Source organism: Salpingoeca rosetta (genome assembly GCF_000188695.1).
Source record: "Salpingoeca rosetta unplaced genomic scaffold supercont1.32, whole genome shotgun sequence".
In the NCBI taxonomy this organism is placed as follows: Eukaryota; class Choanoflagellata; order Craspedida; family Salpingoecidae; genus Salpingoeca; species Salpingoeca rosetta.
The window spans coordinates 535,123-552,008 of NW_004754902.1; the positions used below are offsets into that span (position 1 = coordinate 535,123).

At 55.1% G+C, this 16,886-nt stretch overlaps 5 protein-coding genes across 5 annotated transcripts in view; 2 read left to right on the forward strand and 3 right to left on the reverse strand.

Moving 5' to 3' along the window:
• Nucleotides 1-367, reverse strand: part of PTSG_10084 (uncharacterized protein) — a gene marked incomplete at its 5' end in the record, with an annotated part of 3,501 nt that extends 3,134 nt beyond the window's left edge. Inside the window, one exon of the mRNA XM_004988937.1 lies at nt 268-367. Within this exon, the coding sequence (XP_004988994.1) occupies nt 268-367 (100 nt within the window). The remainder of the gene's footprint in view (nt 1-267) is intronic.
• Nucleotides 368-483: 116 nt separating this feature from the next.
• PTSG_10085 (uncharacterized protein) lies at nt 484-7,389 on the forward strand. The gene is made up of 16 exons (XM_004988938.1): nt 484-1,933; nt 2,220-2,298; nt 2,533-2,603; nt 2,839-3,000; nt 3,242-3,365; nt 3,618-3,729; nt 3,939-4,041; nt 4,247-4,330; nt 4,572-4,697; nt 4,942-5,027; nt 5,153-5,238; nt 5,510-5,712; nt 6,102-6,176; nt 6,346-6,533; nt 6,738-6,882; nt 7,102-7,389. Exons 1-16 carry the CDS (start codon nt 602-604, stop codon nt 7,216-7,218), a joined length of 3,093 nt encoding a protein of 1,030 aa, XP_004988995.1. The 5' UTR covers nt 484-601; the 3' UTR covers nt 7,219-7,389.
• A 377-nt stretch (nt 7,390-7,766) lies between these two features.
• PTSG_10086 (uncharacterized protein) lies at nt 7,767-10,506 on the reverse strand (the record flags this gene model as incomplete). The annotated part of the gene is made up of 6 exons (XM_004988939.1): nt 7,767-8,868; nt 8,898-9,151; nt 9,355-9,438; nt 9,604-9,849; nt 10,003-10,089; nt 10,312-10,506. The coding sequence occupies 6 exons, from the start codon at nt 10,504-10,506 to the stop codon at nt 7,767-7,769; spliced, it is 1,968 nt and encodes a 655-aa protein (XP_004988996.1).
• Nucleotides 10,507-10,713: 207 nt separating this feature from the next.
• Nucleotides 10,714-13,470, forward strand: PTSG_10087 (uncharacterized protein). The gene is made up of 8 exons (XM_004988940.1): nt 10,714-10,994; nt 11,380-11,431; nt 11,614-11,799; nt 11,985-12,120; nt 12,267-12,311; nt 12,478-12,626; nt 12,892-12,988; nt 13,194-13,470. Exons 1-8 carry the CDS (start codon nt 10,793-10,795, stop codon nt 13,224-13,226), a joined length of 900 nt encoding a protein of 299 aa, XP_004988997.1. The 5' UTR covers nt 10,714-10,792; the 3' UTR covers nt 13,227-13,470.
• Nucleotides 13,471-13,718: 248 nt separating this feature from the next.
• The window catches only part of PTSG_12991 (uncharacterized protein), a gene marked incomplete at both ends in the record, with an annotated part of 5,396 nt that continues 2,228 nt past the window's right edge, over nt 13,719-16,886 (reverse strand). Inside the window, 5 exons of the mRNA XM_004988941.1 lie at nt 13,719-14,612; nt 14,850-15,233; nt 15,589-15,701; nt 16,010-16,064; nt 16,332-16,466. Of these exons, the coding sequence (XP_004988998.1) occupies nt 13,719-14,612; nt 14,850-15,233; nt 15,589-15,701; nt 16,010-16,064; nt 16,332-16,466 (1,581 nt within the window). The remainder of the gene's footprint in view (nt 14,613-14,849; nt 15,234-15,588; nt 15,702-16,009; nt 16,065-16,331; nt 16,467-16,886) is intronic.

A 16,886-nucleotide genomic window follows, 5' to 3' on the forward strand; every position in this document is an offset into this window, starting at 1 on the left:
TGTGCGTGTGTGTACGTGTGTCTGTGTGTGTGTGTGTGTGTGTGTGTGTGTGTGTGTGTGTGTGTGTGTGTGGCGTGGTGAAGGCTGACGAACCTGTTGCTCGCTGGTGCGATGGTGGAGGTTGGAAGCACTGGCGAGCTGGGGGAAACAAAACAACACCAGCAACAAGAAGGCAGCAACAAGGCAACGAGAACAAAACAGCGCACTCTCTGTCTGGTTGTTGGTTGTGAAGGAGCGGGCAAAAGGCGGTTGCGGATTGGCTTGCACAAATGCGCCGAATCGTATATTTGGAATGAGGCTGGTAAAAGAGTGAAAATTCACATTTGGCAGCCAGGAGCAAATTCAGCAATTTTTTGCATTTGGGCATCCACCGCAAAGCAAACGCCACACAACCAACCACACGCACACACGTGGTCCTTGCTGCACGAGACGTGCTCGCGAACACAACAGCAGCAGACGCACACACACACACACACACACACGCACACACATACATCGACATCCACACACACACACACACACATACATCGACATCCACACACACACACACACACACACACACACACACACACACACACACACACACACACACAACACAGCGATGCCTCCCCGGAGGAAGCAGAGGGCGACCAAGGCGGCCAGTGGTGGCGCTGGTGCAGGCAGCAAGAAGCGCCGCGCTGAGGAAGCAGCAAAGGGAAGCACAGCCGCGGCCGAGGCGCAGGAAGATGAGCTGCTGGAGCTCGGCGACAACCTGGAGCTGCAGCAGAACGACAGCGACAGCAACGACGACAGTAGCTCAGGCGCAGACGAGGACATCCCCGTTGATGAGGACGTGGATGAGGCCATGATGGCACTTGCTGCACAGGATGACGAGCATGAGGATGATGAGCATGACGGGGAAGGGAATGACGATGATGACGATGAGGAGAGCGATGATGAAGAGCTGGCGTTTGCCATGGATGACGTTACAGCAACCTCAGACGAAGACGAACACCCGCAGCAGTCTCGTGCCACCAAATCCAAGAAGACCACCACCAACAACAAGCACAACGCCAAGAACGGCAACACCAAGCAGAAGCCAGGCAAGAACAAAGCCCGTAGCGTGGCTCCACCCCACCCTGACAATGACTCTGCTGCGCTCAAGAACTTTGGCGACCTGTTCAGCTCAATGGTACAAGGGAAGGTGAAGCCGGGGAGGAAAGGTGTGCAAATGCGTGACGAAGACGGCGAGGACGATGCGCACGCGCCAACACAGGCCAAGCAGAAGCGAAGGCGCCAGCGCACGAAGGCATCAGCAGCCGCTGCACAGACGGCCGGTGCCGATGACAGCGATGCGGATGCCGACGATGAGCTGGACGAGCGCCCCGATATGGGCAGCGACGTTGATGATGATGATGACGGAGCAGTGGACATGGAGGTGACGACAGCCGGCGGGGCGAGCGCAACCAGCAACACCGCCACCAACGGCGACGACGATGAGGGCCCATCCGAGCGCATCCTGGAGTGGATGGGCCGCGCGCCGCGCTACGAGGTGGTTGACGTGAAGGAGTACATGGAGAAGCTCAAGACGCTGCAGCAGGACTCTGAGGATGAGCAATTTGGTGGTCCCGCCGAGGGCTCCAACGACGAGTACGATGCAGACGAGTTCAAGCCCGCCCGCCGCGTGTATGATGTGGAGAGCCGCGAGCTGCGCAGCCTGTCGGACATTTTCTCCAAAGCGCCGGACAGCGAGCAGTACCTGCGGGAGAAGCAGGAGCGCCACGAGCGCATCCAGCAGCGCATGCGTGAGCTGCAGAGCCGCAAGCCCATGCCCGTTGCCAGCTCTGACTCTGACACGTCGGATGACGAGCACTCGCGCAACACGGTGGGCAACATCCCCATGGAGTGGTACAAGGACTACGACCACCTCGGCTACGACCGCTCCGGCAAGAAGGTCCAGTGATGCAAGTTGTTGTTGTTGTTGTTGTTGTTGTTGTTGTTGTTGTTGTTGTTGTTGTTGTTGTTGTTGTTGTTGTTGCTGTTGCTATTGCTATTGTATGCGTGTGTGTGTGTGTGTGTGTGTTTGTGCGGGCCTTCAATGGCTTGCGGCGGTGTGTGCGAGTGAGTGAGTGAATGAATGTGTGAGTGTGTTTGTTTCGTGTATGTGTGTGTACCTCCTGCGTTGAGCAAGCCGTGATGATTTTGTTTGTGCGGTTGTGTGTGTGTGTGTGTGTGTGCAGATTTCCAAGTTGGGCAAGGCCAAGGACCGCCTGGACAAGTTCCTCGACAAGATGGAGAATGGCGGACTCGGCAGAACAGGTGCAGTGTGAAATGGGCTGTGTTGTGCCGTTGTGGTGTGTGTGGTGGGGGGGGGGCATGGTGTGTGTGTGGGGGGGGGGGGGCATGGTATGTAGCGTTCGCGCGATGGCCGCGTGCACCAATTGTCCGTGCTCACGCTTCTGTTTCTTGCCTTCCATCCATCAATCCTTCCTTCCTTCCTTCCTTCCTTCCTCGCTTCCTTCCTTCCACCCTTCCGTGTCGCGTGTGCTGCAGTGTACGACCCGACCACTGGCGAAGAGATTGAGCTCTCTGATGACCTCATTGGCCAGATCAAGAAGATCCAGGTGCGCAAAAGCGAGAGGGGAAGCGCTTATTTCTGGCGTGTGCGTGTGTGTGTATGTCTGCGCATCTGCTTGTGAGTGTGCATGTATGGAATGCGACTGAGGCGTGTGGTGCCTGTGGTATTGACCCATTTGTTACGATGGATCGCGTATCCTCACCCTCCATTCACAAACCCGCCACCGCTAATCCCACCTCCTTGTCTCTCTGCTTGTGTGACATGACTCGATCGACAATCAGGCTGGCGAGCTGCCTGGAGAGCAGTACGAGGATTATGTCGACTTTTTCACGTCTGACGTGCAGCGCATGCCTGTGACGGGCCGCCCAGAGCCCAAAAGCCGGTTTATTCCCTCAAAGTGGGAGCACAAGAAGATTATGCACCTCGTGCGCGGTATCCGCAAGGTGCGCACGCGCACACACACATACACACACGCACGCACACATACACATACACAAACGCGGTCGTGCGAAGGAGGGCGTGACTGTGGTTGTTGTGTGGTGTGCTGTCCTGTCTGCGTGTGTGTGCTGTTTTGTGTGCACACTGTTCGTGCATGTGCATGTGCACATGTGTTCGCGTACAATGGCTCACATTATCACTCCACTCCCTGGTGACTGTACCGACGTGGTGCGTGTGTGTATGCAGGGTCGGCTGAAGCCGCTCGGTCCTCCCAAGAAGGAGCCTGAGTTTTACGACCTGTGGGGACAGGAGGATGATTCCTACCGCGCACCGGGCACACACATCCCCGCTCCAAAGCTCGCCCTCCCAGGTGCGCCAGCTCGATCCGTGTTGCTGTTTCGTCATTGTGTTGTGCTTTTGTGCCGTGCTGTCCTTTTTGGTGTATGAGTGTTGTTGTGTGCTGTTGCCAAGACAATCGCCACAACCACCACTAACTGCAATTGCCATCATCATCATCATCATCATCATCATCATCATCATCATCATCATCATCATCATCATCATCATCATCACCATCACCACCACCACCGCCGCCACCACCACTGCTCCGCTGTGTGCTCAGACCACGACGAGTCGTACAACCCTCCGCCAGAGTATCTGCCCACGGACGAGCAGCGCGCCCGCTGGGAGAAGACGCCGGTAGCCGACCGCCGCAAGTACTTTATGCCAACAAAGTCAGTCGCACGTCGAGTGTGTGTTGGGGATTTTGCATGCTTCGCAGTCCCTTGCGTACGTTTGTGTGTGTGTGTCTGTGTGTGTCTGTGTGTGTCTGTGTGTGTCTGTGTTTCGTGGTTCTGACGTGACCGTCCAAATGGCCAGCCAACACTCACCATCCTCCACAACCACCAACACCACCACTGCCTACCAACACAATCCCCGCCAGGTTCTCGTCGCTTCGGCTTGTGCCGGCGTACAACATGTTCCTGCGGGAGCGGTTTGAGCGCTGCCTCGACCTCTACCTCTGCCCGCGCACACGGAAAGTCAGGGTAAGCCCATCTTCAGTGCCCCTGGTGTGTGCGTGTGTGTGATGAATGATATGAACATGTAGAGCGTGTTGAAGCGTGGAACATCTTTGCTTGCGGCGCTGGTACCGGCCCTGTCTCTCCACCCATTTGCTCGTCACACTCACGCACTATCCATCATGCGTCTTGTTGTTTTGTGCTTCGCGTGCACACATGCGCACGTGAGCAGCAAACGAACGTGAATGCGCAGGCGCTGCTGCCCAAATTGCCAGATCCAAAGGACCTCCAGCCCTTCCCAACAGCCCACTCGCTGGTACGATCGAACACCTCGCTACTCAACATGCATCCCCATACTCTTCTGTTGCTCCGTGTTATGGTCCTTGTTGCTTCTCGTGTGCTTCTGTGATGTATGAATGTACTTTTGTGAGTGTGAATGTGGATGCCCACTCCACCATATCACACACACGCGCGCGCACGCGCGCGTGCACGCTTTAGCTGTTTACATGCCCTCACATCCCCTCTATCTTTTCCCCTCCCCCTCCCTTCCCCTGCAGTCGTTCCTTGGCCACACGGACATTGTGACGTGTCTGAGCGTGGACCCGACCGGCCAGTGGCTCTTCTCGGGCTCTGAGGACGGCACCCTGCGCATGTGGGAGATTGCCACGGGCAGATGTGCCAAGGTCCGTGTTGGCTCACACGTTTGTGTTGTGTTGTGTGTGTGTGTGTGCGTGTGCGTGTGCGTGAGTGTGTGTGTGTGTGCGTGGGAGGGTGGATGCATGTCTATGTGTATGCCCCGTGTGTGTACAGAATGGTGTGTGTGTGTGTGTTTGTTACAAAGAAGATATGCTACTTGTGTGCTGTGCAATCGCCCCTTCACGTGCAATGCGTACACGGCTTCATGCTCCTTGCTGCACGTGGTGGCAGGTGCTCGACTTGAAGGAGCCTGTGTTGGCGGTGGCCGCCAATCCAAACCCGCAACTCTCACTCGTCGCCGTCGCGGCAAAGAACAAGTCAGTGTTGCACGTGCATCAGCAACACGCATACTTGCACATCACACACCACACAGACGCACGCGCGCGCACACAAACACGCACAATCACACACCCATTCACGCACACGTGCCTGCGCCGTGCAGTCTGTACATTGTCAACCACGGCCTCTCGTCCAAGGCCATCACGGCGGCCACACAGGAGTTTGCGCCAAAGTGCAAGAAAACTGGAGGTTGGTTGTTGGTAACGCGCTTACTCTTACTTGCACGGGCTTGCACGCTTGGGGAGGTGTATTGCATGTCTGCATGCGGGTGCTCACGCGTGTGTTTATTGTGCGTAAGTTTGTGGAATACATACCCTCGCCCTCGCGTGCGTGCGTGTGCGTGTGTGTGTGTCCGCGTGATTGCTTTGTCGCGTACTGACTCACACGCTGTGTCACACCGTCACCGCAATTGCTCTCCTTCAACCCCATTGCCACTCTGCCCCACCCTCCCCAACACCAGCGAACAAGAACGCGCGCATCACGGTGCGCTGGTACAACGGCGGGAACGGCGTTGCTGATGACACAATTGTGTACACCATCATGCATCGCCTGGACGTCACCAAGCTCACGTGGCACCACCGTGGCAACTACCTCGCAAGCGTAATGCCCGAAGGGACACACGACTGCGTTGCAATTCACAGCATGGGCAAGCAGGCCACGCAGGTGGGCGGCTGCTTGTCTGCTTGTTTGCTTGTTTGTTTGTGTGCATTTGTTTATGTGCATTTGTTTGTGTGTGTGTGTGTGTGTACTTGTTTGTTTGTGTGTGTGTGTACTTGTTTGTTTGTGTATGTGGTTGTTTGTTTGTTTGTGTTCGCGCACCTGTGTATGTGGGCCTGTGTATGTGGACGCGCGTGAGAGTGTCTGTATACTTGCAAGCGTGTGTCCCTCGTTTTCGTAAATGTGTTTGTCCGTGTGCACACATGCGCGTGCGAGAGGAACAAGGCCAGTCGTGCCCCGTCTGCGTTGCATCGCACGATGCGACTGTATTCCGCGCTGACATTGACATCTTCTGTTCACTCACAATACGAGCGCCATGCTGGTTACGTCTGTAGTACCCCTTCCGCAAGAAGAACAACGACATTCAAGATGTGCAGTTTCATCCGAAGCTGCCCGTCTTCTTCGTGGCGGTACGTTGCCGCATGCATTAGTCGCTTGTGTGCGTGTATGTGTATGTGCGTGTTTATGTGTGCGTGTGTGTGTTTGCGTGTACTCGGGCGGTATTGAGCACTTGATTCCGCCCTGCTTCCGTTCGTACCCCTACTGAACACATACACACTCACACTTGACGTACAACAGACGAAGACTCGCGTGCGCATCTACAACCTGCAGACGCAAATGCTTGTGAAAAAGCTGATGACGGGAGTCAAGTGGGTGTCGAGCATGGCTGTTCACCCGGGCGGCGACAATGTCATCATTGGCTCGTACGACCGCCGTCTCGCCTGGTTTGACACAGACCTCTCTACAAAGCCATACAAAACCCTCAGGTGTGGGTCATGCGTCGTGGTGGCGTGCTACAGCCTATGCCCTTGCTCATGCGCGTTTGTGTGTGTGTGTGTGTGTGTGAGTTTGCAAATTGTACGTGTGGATGCGTATGTGTATAATTGGCTATTGTGTGTGTTTGCTTGTTGTGCATGGGTGCACCATAATTCCAATCCAACGCTTACACCCATCATCCTTACAATGCACAGGTACCATCGGTATGCACTGCGCAGCGTCAAGTTCCACCGCCGCTACCCGCTGTTTGCCTCGTGCTCTGATGACGGCTCTGTGCACGTCTTCCACGGCATGGTTTACAACGACCTCCTCCAAAACCCGCTCATCGTCCCCGTCAAGGTCGGTGTGAATGATCGAGCAGCCTTCGTGTGTTTGTGTGTGTGTGTGTGTGTGTGCGTGCGTGTGCGTGTGCATGTGCGTGTGTGCATTGCCCTTCCTCCGTGTTTGTGTGATCACGCCCCTCCCCGTCCATTTCCACAAACTATGCGTACACACACTCACACCCAGTTGATCTTACCAACCCCCCCCCCACCTCCACTCCTGGCTCTCCATTGACAGATTCTCAAGGGCCACGAGAGGGTGAAGGGCCTGGGCGTGCTTGACATTGCCTTCCACCCGCGGCAACCGTGGGTGTTCAGCGCTGGCGCAGATGGTGTCATCAAGCTCTACACGTAATGTGCTCTGCTGTATGTGTGTGTGTGCTCAGGGCATGTGTTTGGCTTTGGTTTGCTACGAGGCTCTGGCTTGTTGGTGCCGAGTGCTTGATCTGGCCGTGAAGCCAGCGGTGTTCTTTGTGCATCCTGGACTGCATGGTCATGCATCAGTAAATGGGAATGCGTACAGACACAGGTGATTGAAGGTGTTTTTGGCCTGGGGTGCTGTGAGTCAGCGCCCACGATACTTTTATGACGGGGGCAGCAGAGCACCACTGCATGAGTTGGGAGACAGACAGCAAGAATGTGGGCGGGGGTGAGGTCAAAGCACACAGGGGGTGTCAAACACAAAATCGATGTGGTTTGCGGGCAAACGCGACGACAAAGACATCAGCCACGTGAGTCATTCATTGAGTGGCTGGGAGACACCAGCGCATGTCAAACATCAGACACAAATGGAGACGACACATCCAGACGGGAAGAAAGACCTTCGCTTCAACACATCAGAAAGCAAGCAAGCACAGTTTTGAACAGAATATCGAGTACCAGCGCACACGAGCTCATCGTTGCTCAGTTGATGTAGTCTGGGATGAGCTGGAGCATCTCCTGCTGCGTGAAGACGTGACCGATGGCGAGCTGCTGGGCGATGGCGGTGGCCATGCCCTCAACATCAATCGTCTGGCCGTTCATCTCAGCGGCGAGGAAGGTGGAGTACAGCTGCGTCGTGAACGGATGCAGACCCTCGGGGAAGTCCTTGCCTGCCGTCGGCTCTGTGAAGCGTGCGTCGTCGTTCTGCCAGATGGGCGCCAGCACCAGGCGGATGACATCGGGGCTCTCCAAAATCGCAAACGAGGACACAAACACGTCCTCCACAAACAGGGTGGACCCATCATCGGTCAGCGGCGTGTAGTAGTCCGGCTCGGTTGTAAAGGTGATGTCCGTGATGGTGACCGTGTACATGACACCGATGTCGGCGTCGTAGCGCAGCAGGCGGTCGCCAACAGCAAAGTCGCCAGTGAAGATAAACTCGCCTGCAGGCTGCATCGTCACGCCGTCAGCGACGTGCACATCCTCGTCCGCGCGGAACACAAAGTGGTCCGGTGTTGCCGACATCAGCGCAGGGTTGCCGTCCTTATCCGTGTAGTGCAGCTCGACAGATGTGGTGGTACCGTTCAGCTCCACGTGCTGGAAGGTCTTGAGCTCGCAGTAGCCGAGGGCGTTACCGGCCGATGCCTGCAGACAAAGCACGCGGTCGCCAGTCTTCAAGTTCCGCAGCTGCACACGCTCGCCGCTCTCCAGAATCACCTCGGCCCAGCCAGGGAAGCACGTGGGGTTGGTGGACGCTGGGTTTGACAACACGACAGGGCATTCAGCACCAGAGCCTTTCAGCCGTGCGCTGCAGCCGTGAGTGAATGTGCCGTTGATTCCACTTTCTACGAAAGTCTGCGTCACGCCAGTCGCGTCGTCCAAGAACACAAAGAAGAATTGTCGACTCGGAATAGTGGATAGAGACCAGAACGCCGCTGCACTGTCTAGGATATTGTCGTATTGGTTGTCGGGCACATCGGAGTAACCAGCACACTTGACCTCCGTACCAACAGGTGCACCGCCATCAATCGTCAGTCGAAGGCCATCACCATAGATTGATTCAAACAAGGACGCCACAGGTGTGCTGATGGTTGGGCAGGTGCTACTTGAAACCTGTGTTGTTGTTGTTGTTGTTGTTGTTGTTGTTGTTGTTGTTGTTGTTGTTGTTGTTGTTGTTGTTGTTGTTGTTGTTGTTGTTGTTGTTGTTGTTGTTGTTGTTGTTGTTGTTGTTGTTGTTGTTGTTGTTGTTGTGGTGGTGGTGGTGGTTGTCGTCGTCGTCGTCGTTGTCGTCGTCGTTGTCGTTGTCGTCGTCGTCGTTGTTGTGGTTGTTGTTGTTGTTGTTGTTGTACCTTCCACAACGCGTATGACTTTGCACCGATGAAAGCGAAGCTTGCACGACTGCAGGGCTGTCACAACCTACCAAGCACGACATACGCGCGCGCGTGTTTGCACGTGCATTTGCGCACATGTGAGTAATGTGTATGTAGTCTGCCATGCAACATGCAACAATGCAATGAAGCGACATTGAACGCAGACAGCGCTCCCTTGCTCTTGTGCAGCGTTCACTCACCGCGTTGTCCCTGGCGGCAACAGAAAACTCGTTACTGGACATGGGCGTCACCGCAGATCCGTCCTTGAGCGACAGTGCACATTCCTTTCACGGAAACAACAGCCAGAACACACATCAGCAGAGCATATGAGATGAATGAAAAACACGAGAGTATCGCTGACTGGGCACACAGCAAGCCGGCGGTAACGAGAAACCACGAACACCAGCACCATGAACACCAACACCACAAACACCGCCAGGGTCACTCACGTCAAGGCCACAGTCGTTCTGAATGGCGCCGCGCAGCTGCTGTGAGAACCTGTCGAGGTGAGCGTCTGTAAACTGGTCCAGCTGCTGCCCACGAAGACACTTGGTTGTCATCACGGCAGCTGTTGTGTAGGTCGTACCGTCGCAAACGCCGGCGTCTCCTGCAGCCACATATGCAACCTGCTGCAGCTTGCACTGCATAAATTCGATCTCGTTGGCGTCCAAGCAGGCCTCGATGCCTTGGACAACCTTGCAAAATAATGGATTCATGTTGGTGTGTTTGAGCGCGTGAGTGCGTGCGTGGATGTGTGCGTGCGTGGCTGAGTGAAAAAAAAAAAAAAGCAACGCGATCGCACAATAACACGCGAGCGCACAGTAAAAGATCGATCATTGACCACGCACAGTTTCATTCTTGACAGCGACGCGAATGGTATCATCCAGGCCAGACACGGGGGTGATGTCAGACCCAGCAGCAGACTTCAGGTCGCACTGTTTATAATGTCAGCGGGGGGGGGGACAGGGTGTGTTGGATGTGCGTCAGTGTGCAGATGCGTGCGTGTTGATCAGCAGCGTGAGAGCGCACGTGAGCGTTATTGTGCTGTTGCACGTGCGTGCAGCAAGCGCATCAGGCCAATGGAAAGCAAAGTAAGCACATGATACTAGCAAGCCACCACGCATCTCCCAACACACGAGCGCAAAATGACGACATACCTGGGCAAGGCCGCATGTGGATGACAGCTGGGAAGCGAGCTTGGTGGCAAGCTTGTTCAAACGGCGTGTGTTGTACTCGTGGATCTTCTGAGAACGAATGCAGCGGAAGGTGAGCTGCGCCTCACCGTCATATGTGGCCGTGTCGCAGGGAGCCGGAGGGATGCCAGCGGAGGCCATGGTGACCGCAAGCGCCATGACGATGCCACAAGCATGGTTGTTGTCATGTTGATGAGAGGAGACCCGGGAGGGGTGTTCTTGAGCATCATCCAGAGCGATCGATCGCGACTAACAAGCAAAGATCGAGGGGAAAATGAACAGAAGAACATAACATAAAGCGGCAAGATAGGCTCGCCTGTTTTCCAATCCTGCGCTGTGTTTTCTGATCGTCTCATTGACGGGTTACACGAATTGCTTTGTAGGCTCAGATTAGTACGTATGGTTTCAAGCAATTTTCCATCAACCCCCACCACACACAACAACCATGTCAGTGGTGCTGAGATGTGTCTCTGTGTTGTGCAGTGTCCGCGGTGCAGTGGTGCGGCGGCAGGGCTTGCACACGGGCAGGCGCGCTGCCATGGCCGTCACCACCCCAGGCGCACAGGAGGCTTTGGTGAAGTGTGACGTGGAGGATCGTGTGGCCACCATCACCTTGAACGACCCCAAGCGCCTCAACGCGCTCACAGGTGTGTGTGTGTGTGTTTGTGTGTGTGTGTTTGTGTGTTTGTGTGTATGTGTGTTTGTGTGTTTGTGTATGTGTATGTGTATGTGTATGTGTATGTGTGTATGTGTGTGTGTTTGTGTGTTTGTGTGTATGTGTATGTGTATGTGTATGTGTGTGTGTGTGTGTGTTTGTGTGTTTGTGTTTGTGTGTATGTGTATGTGTTTGTGTTTGTGTTTGTGTTTGTGTGTGTGTGTGTGTTTGTGTTTGTGTGTGTGTGTGTGTGTGTTTGTGTGTGTGTTTGTGTGTGTGTGTGTGTGTCAAATGTGCCAATACATCAGTGAGGGATTTCGCTGTTTGTGTTCTCGCGTTGTTGACACCACCATGGCGTGACTGCTGTCGCTTTGCAGAGGCCATGGGAGACGAGCTCGTGCAAGTTGTGGAGCAGCTGCAGACGAACACGTCAGTACAACAAGACGAGTGCAGACATGCTTTCGACCTCATACACCCAAACGAATCCGGCTTTCTCAGACACACGCACGTACGCACACACGCGAACGCACACACACGCACACGAATGCACGGTTATGTACACTTGACGTCGTGTCATGTCATGTCACCCCCTTCCAAATGCGTCTTGTCAGGGATGTCCGTGCGGTCGTGCTGACTGGTGCTGGCAACGCCTTCAGTGCAGGCGGCGATTTGAACTTTTTGCAAGCGCGTATTGACACGCCAAGCAAGCACGCCAACAACCGCACCATGCGCAACTTCTATGCCCGATTTCTCTGCATTCGCAAGCTGAATGTCCCCGTCATCGCCGCCGTCAATGGGTTTGTGTGTGTGTGTGTGTGTGTGTGTGTGTGTGTGTGTGTGCTTGTTCGTGTGCGTGCGTGGGCTTGTTCGTGTGCGTGTTCGTTGAACGAGGCCATCACTGTTCGGTGTAGTTACCTGCCTGCCCCCTTCTCCACCTCAATCAACATGCTGCTGTTGATTCACTTGCGTATCATCCCTGTAGCGCGGCTGTCGGTGCCGGGTTGTGTTTGGCCACAGCATGCGACCTTCGTGTCGCACACACGTGCGCCAAGATGGGCTACACGTTTGCAAAGCTTGGCCTCCACCCGGGCATGGCGGCCACACATTTCGCATCACAGGTGTGTCACTCGCTGTGCACTTGCTTGTGTGTATGTATGTGTATGTGTGTGTGTGTGTGTTATTCACCAAAGACGCCCAAGCTCAACCCATGTTGTGTTGCTGGCGCTACCCTGTCCTCACCATCACTATCATCACCTTGAGTCAGGTCATGGGACCACAGATGGCTGCGCAGATGCTGCTCACGGGCGAGGTTCGTCAGTGCGCGTGCGTGCGTGCGTGCCTGTGTGTGTGTGTGTGCAGGTGAAGTCATCATTTGCTGTGACGGAGCACCTGTGCCTCTGAGCGAGCTCACCACCACTACCACCACTACCACCACCACCACCACCACCACAATAACCATCACCACCATCGACCAGTTGATTGACGGGTCGGTTGCGATGCAGCGGGGCCTCGTTGTCGATGTTGCCAACACCCCTGATGGCGCTGTTCGCAAGGCCACCGCACTTGCACGCGATATTGCGCAATCCAGCCCCGTCGCAGTCCAGGAGTGCGTCAAGTCACTCAGGTGTGCGTATGTGCGTGTATGTGTGTGTGTGCGTGTGTGTTGTTTGTTTGTGTGTTCATCTTAGTTTTGGTTTGTTTGTTTGTTTGTGTGTTCTGCCTTGTTGTATGTTGTGTGTGCCTTCGTGCGTGGCAGTCTGAGCTGGATGCACAACGCACTGTTCACACACACACACACTCTCTCTCTCTCCCAAACACACACGCTCTCTTTCCAAAACACACACTCTCTTTCCCAAACACACACACAATCCAACAAAATAAAACGACAGGGTGCGGCAGGATGCTGGGCTTGAGGACGCGTTGGCGCGAGAGGCGCATGCACAGAGCATTTCCTACGCGTCACAAGACATTGTCGAAGGCATTGCGGTGCGTGCACGCATGAACACGCCGTGTGAGGAGTTACCAGTGTGTGTGTGTATGTGTGTGACATATGTTTGTGTGGGTGTGCATGTGTGCGTGTGCGCTTGCATGTGCATTTGCTTGGGAGTCCTGTGTCGCGTTTGACGAGCACCCTTCACGCGTCCGTTGAATACGCGTCTCATCTTCGTGTGTATCCACTGCCACTGCGCAGGCTGTCAAGGAGAAGCGAAAGCCGGCGTTCTAAAGGCGCAGCCACAATAGCAACACCACCGCCACCACAATCACTCTCCATACACCCTTCCTACCGCCATTTTCCAGACGACAAGAACCACCACTTCATTCACCCTGTCACTAGCACCTGTCCGTCTTAGTTCTGCATGCGCCACCACGCTGCAGACGCTCAGCATACCTGTGTGCGTGTAGATGTACGTGTGTGATTGTGTGTTGGTGTAGATGTACGTGTATGATTGTGTGTTGGTGTAGATGTACGTGTGTGTCGTCGCCTTGTGCACATGCATGCGTGCGTGTGGTGCGCGTGAAAAGTACACATCGCTACAACGCCTCCGCCGCAACACGGATGAATACTTGTTTGCAGTGGTTGCACGCGTTTTAACGCTGATGTGACAGCAGGGATGCCTTTGTGGGGCGGGGCGGGGAGGAGGAACAAACACACACACACACACACACACACACACACACACACACACACACACACACACACACACAAGAGTGTACGTCATATGTCAATGCTGCCATCACTGTCATCGTAGTTGGTGTCCATGTACACTTGCACGTCCGGCTCATCATCATCATCATCATCATCATCATCATCATCATCATCATCATCATCATCATCTCCATCCTCCTCGTCATCATCATCATCATCATCATCATCATCATCTCCATCCTCCTCGTCATCATCATCATCATCATCATCATCATCATCTCCACTGTCGTCATCACCCTCGTCATCAGTCTTGTGTGTGTCTTGCTGCTGCTGCTGCTGCTTGTTCGTGTCCGTTGCGTTTTCACTGCGCTCGGCACTTGATGCTGTGTTTTCGTCCTTCTCCTCTCCCTTCGCGCCACCGCCGCTACCACCACTGCGGCCAGTATCTGGCATCATCCTTGGGGCGTGCCCATCACCATTACCGTGACCACCATCACCCACATCTCTCTCAACAGTGCTTGCATGCAACGCACATGTCAGCGATGACAGCAGGAGCGGCACAACGGCTGTCCACGATCCCGCGGCCGTTGTTGCTGACGCCGTCGCTGTTGTTGCTGCTGCTGCTGCTGAGAGGCCCATTGTTGCCGGTGTTCGCGTTCGCGTTTGTGTTTCTGTTGGCGTTCGCTCGTTTGATGCTACAACCTCCAAAGCCGCTGTTGCTGGTTTCGCTGTTGTCGTTGTCGTCGTTGTTGTCGTGGGTGATGCCAGCAGAGCCGCCAGTCGGCTTGCGGCCGGCACATCCGCCCACAAATATCGCCCCGGCTTTCCTTCGCTGCCGTGATCACGGCCACCACCGTCGTGGCGTGCGTGGTGATGTGGATGTTTTCTCCTGTGCCGCGCGCCGCTGTCCTTGAGGGTGGACGACCGGACCGCCAATCGCACCTGTCGTCCCATCTCCTCAACCTGACGCGAAGGGGGGGGGGGGGGGGGAGGGAAGGGCGTGTGTATGTTTTTTGTTGTGTGTGTGTGTGTGTTTTGTGTGTGTGTGTGTTTGCGTGTGTTGAAAGCAAAGGTGAGGTTGTGCTGCAAGAACGCTGTCTTCCTTGTTCCAGGCACACAGATCACAACATCACGCAAATACATGACATCACCTCTATCACACCAGCACCACCCGCACCAACAGCACCAAAGCGAACGTACGTCACCAACAACGAGGCTGATGTATCGAGATGCGGACATGCGTGTGAGTTCCTGGTTGAGACCAAACGCCTTCCACAGCGCGCGATACTGGTCATCCAAGCTCGCCATCTCCGCACTGCTCATCTTGGCACGCTTCGTCGCACCCGCGCTCATGCGGGATGTGGCGGCTGCTGGCGACGATGATGATGATGGCGATGATGCCAGCGTGGCTGTGGTTGACTGCCGTGGTGGTGTGTGCGCAGCTTTTGCTCGGGTTGGGGACCCAGCCAGCAGCAATGATGACGATGATGATGCTGCTGAATGGGATGCTATGGCTGCTGTGCTGCTGGCGCCTGTGGTGTGGGCCTTCTTCTTGAAGTTGCTCGCATCGACCATGAAGAATGACTGAACAGTGATAAAGGGCACAAAACAGGAGGGACAGGGGTGCAAAGTGGTGTGTGAGTGTGTGTGTGTGAGTGAGTGTGAGCGTGTGTGGGTGAGCGTGTGTGTGTGAGCGCGCGCGCGTGTGTGTCGTGGTGTAACGGAGAAAAGAAAGCGGGCAGGAGGAGGAGGGGTGTTCGTGCCATGCAGTTGTGGTTCACCAACACGGGCAAGCACACGTGTCGGCAGTACCGAAGGCAGTTTGGTGCACAAGGCACAGCCCAAGCGTGCAGGAAGACAGAGACAGACAGACAGACACAAACACAACAAACACAACAAACACAACAAACAAAACCCAACAAACACCAAGCAGCGGCACCTCGTGTTCGCCGCGGAGAAGATAGAGCCACTGGTGCGCGCGAAACCAATACACACATGCGGGGAAATCGCCGTCCTGCTCATCAAGCAGCAGCTTGTGCACAGAGGTCTCAACTGGTGGTGATGGTGGTGGCGGGGTCGAGAGGGTGTGTGAGCGTGTGCGTTGGCGCATTGTTATGTGCATATGTGTGTGTGTAGTGTAGTGTGCGTGCGTGTATACAAGTGTGCGTGTGTGTATTGGATGAGTGGTTGTGTGGGAAACGTCATGCATGTGCGTGTGTGCGTGTGAATGAACGGGGGAAAGCACATCGTGGGTGCAGAGTTGAAGCGGCAGCAATGTGCACGGCTGCAGCAGTGTGTGAAAGCAACGTGCATGTCACACGAATGGTCGTTGCGTTGACTCGCATGCATGTACAACTCACGTTTCGTCTCAAAGTTTGCGCCCTCTGTCGGCTTGATGTATTGCGAGTGCATCAGCTGTTGAGAAGGGATGGTAGGGGGTGTTGTGAGCGAGAGCGAAACATTCGCACACGCGGTGAGTGGTGGCACAGGCAGCGCCACTCGAACGTGCACATGCGCGCATGAGAAACCAAACGTCGCACTCATGTTCACAGGTTCTCAATCACGTGTGCACGTGATAACCACGTGAACATCATCACCACTAGCAGCAACACCACCAATGCTACCAGCACCACGACGGCGACTACCACGACCACGACGACCACCACCACCAGCACAGCGTACCGAGTCGCATATGTCGTCGATGGAGCCGAGTGCGGCCGGGAGGCGGGCGAGGGCATCGACGACGAGCCAGTGCAGCGTTGCTGCCGCCGGTCGCGCCTTGGCCAGCAGGAACGGACCACGCGCTTTGGGCGCATCCTGTCACGTGTGTGTGTGTGTGTGCGTGTGTGTGTGCGTGTGTGTGTGTGTGTGTGTGTGTGTGTGTGTGTGTGTGTGTGTGTGTGTGTGTGTGTGTGTGTGTGTGTGTGTGTGTGGGCGGGGAGGGGGTGGAGGAGAAGTGGAGAGCACAAGGGGAGAGGACAGGGTGTAAGACGCCTTCTGCGACAGTTTAAAGCTGAAAGCCATGTGACCACTACGTACACTCATACAATGCTTCATGTTATTGTTATCTTTGTTTGCCTTTTTGCGTACAGACGCGGCAAGGGTCGTAGCGGCAACGAGTTTGGCCCTCTCACAGATCTGCCAGACTGGAGCTACGCAGGTTAGCGTGTGCGCGTGTGCGTGCATGTGCTTGAAGTTGTGCTTCTTCAACACCTCATGTGCTCATACACGACTCCG

What these genes read in the sequence shown, in the direction of transcription:
- PTSG_10085 (XM_004988938.1), top strand. Translation starts at nt 602, where the DNA reads ATGCCTCCCCGGAGGAAGCAGAGGGCGACCAAGGCGGCCAGTGGTGGC. An exon ending in TGGCGGACTCGGCAGAACAG is followed by an intron (nt 2,299 to 2,532) that starts GTGCAGTGTGAA and finishes CGTGTGCTGCAG; the next exon opens with TGTACGACCCGACCACTGGC. An exon ending in AAGCCATACAAAACCCTCAG is followed by an intron (nt 6,534 to 6,737) that starts GTGTGGGTCATG and finishes TACAATGCACAG; the next exon opens with GTACCATCGGTATGCACTGC.
- PTSG_10087 (XM_004988940.1), top strand. Translation starts at nt 10,793, where the DNA reads ATGTCAGTGGTGCTGAGATGTGTCTCTGTGTTGTGCAGTGTCCGCGGT. An exon ending in CCACACATTTCGCATCACAG is followed by an intron (nt 12,121 to 12,266) that starts GTGTGTCACTCG and finishes ACCTTGAGTCAG; the next exon opens with GTCATGGGACCACAGATGGC. An exon ending in AGATGCTGCTCACGGGCGAG is followed by an intron (nt 12,312 to 12,477) that starts GTTCGTCAGTGC and finishes ACCATCGACCAG; the next exon opens with TTGATTGACGGGTCGGTTGC.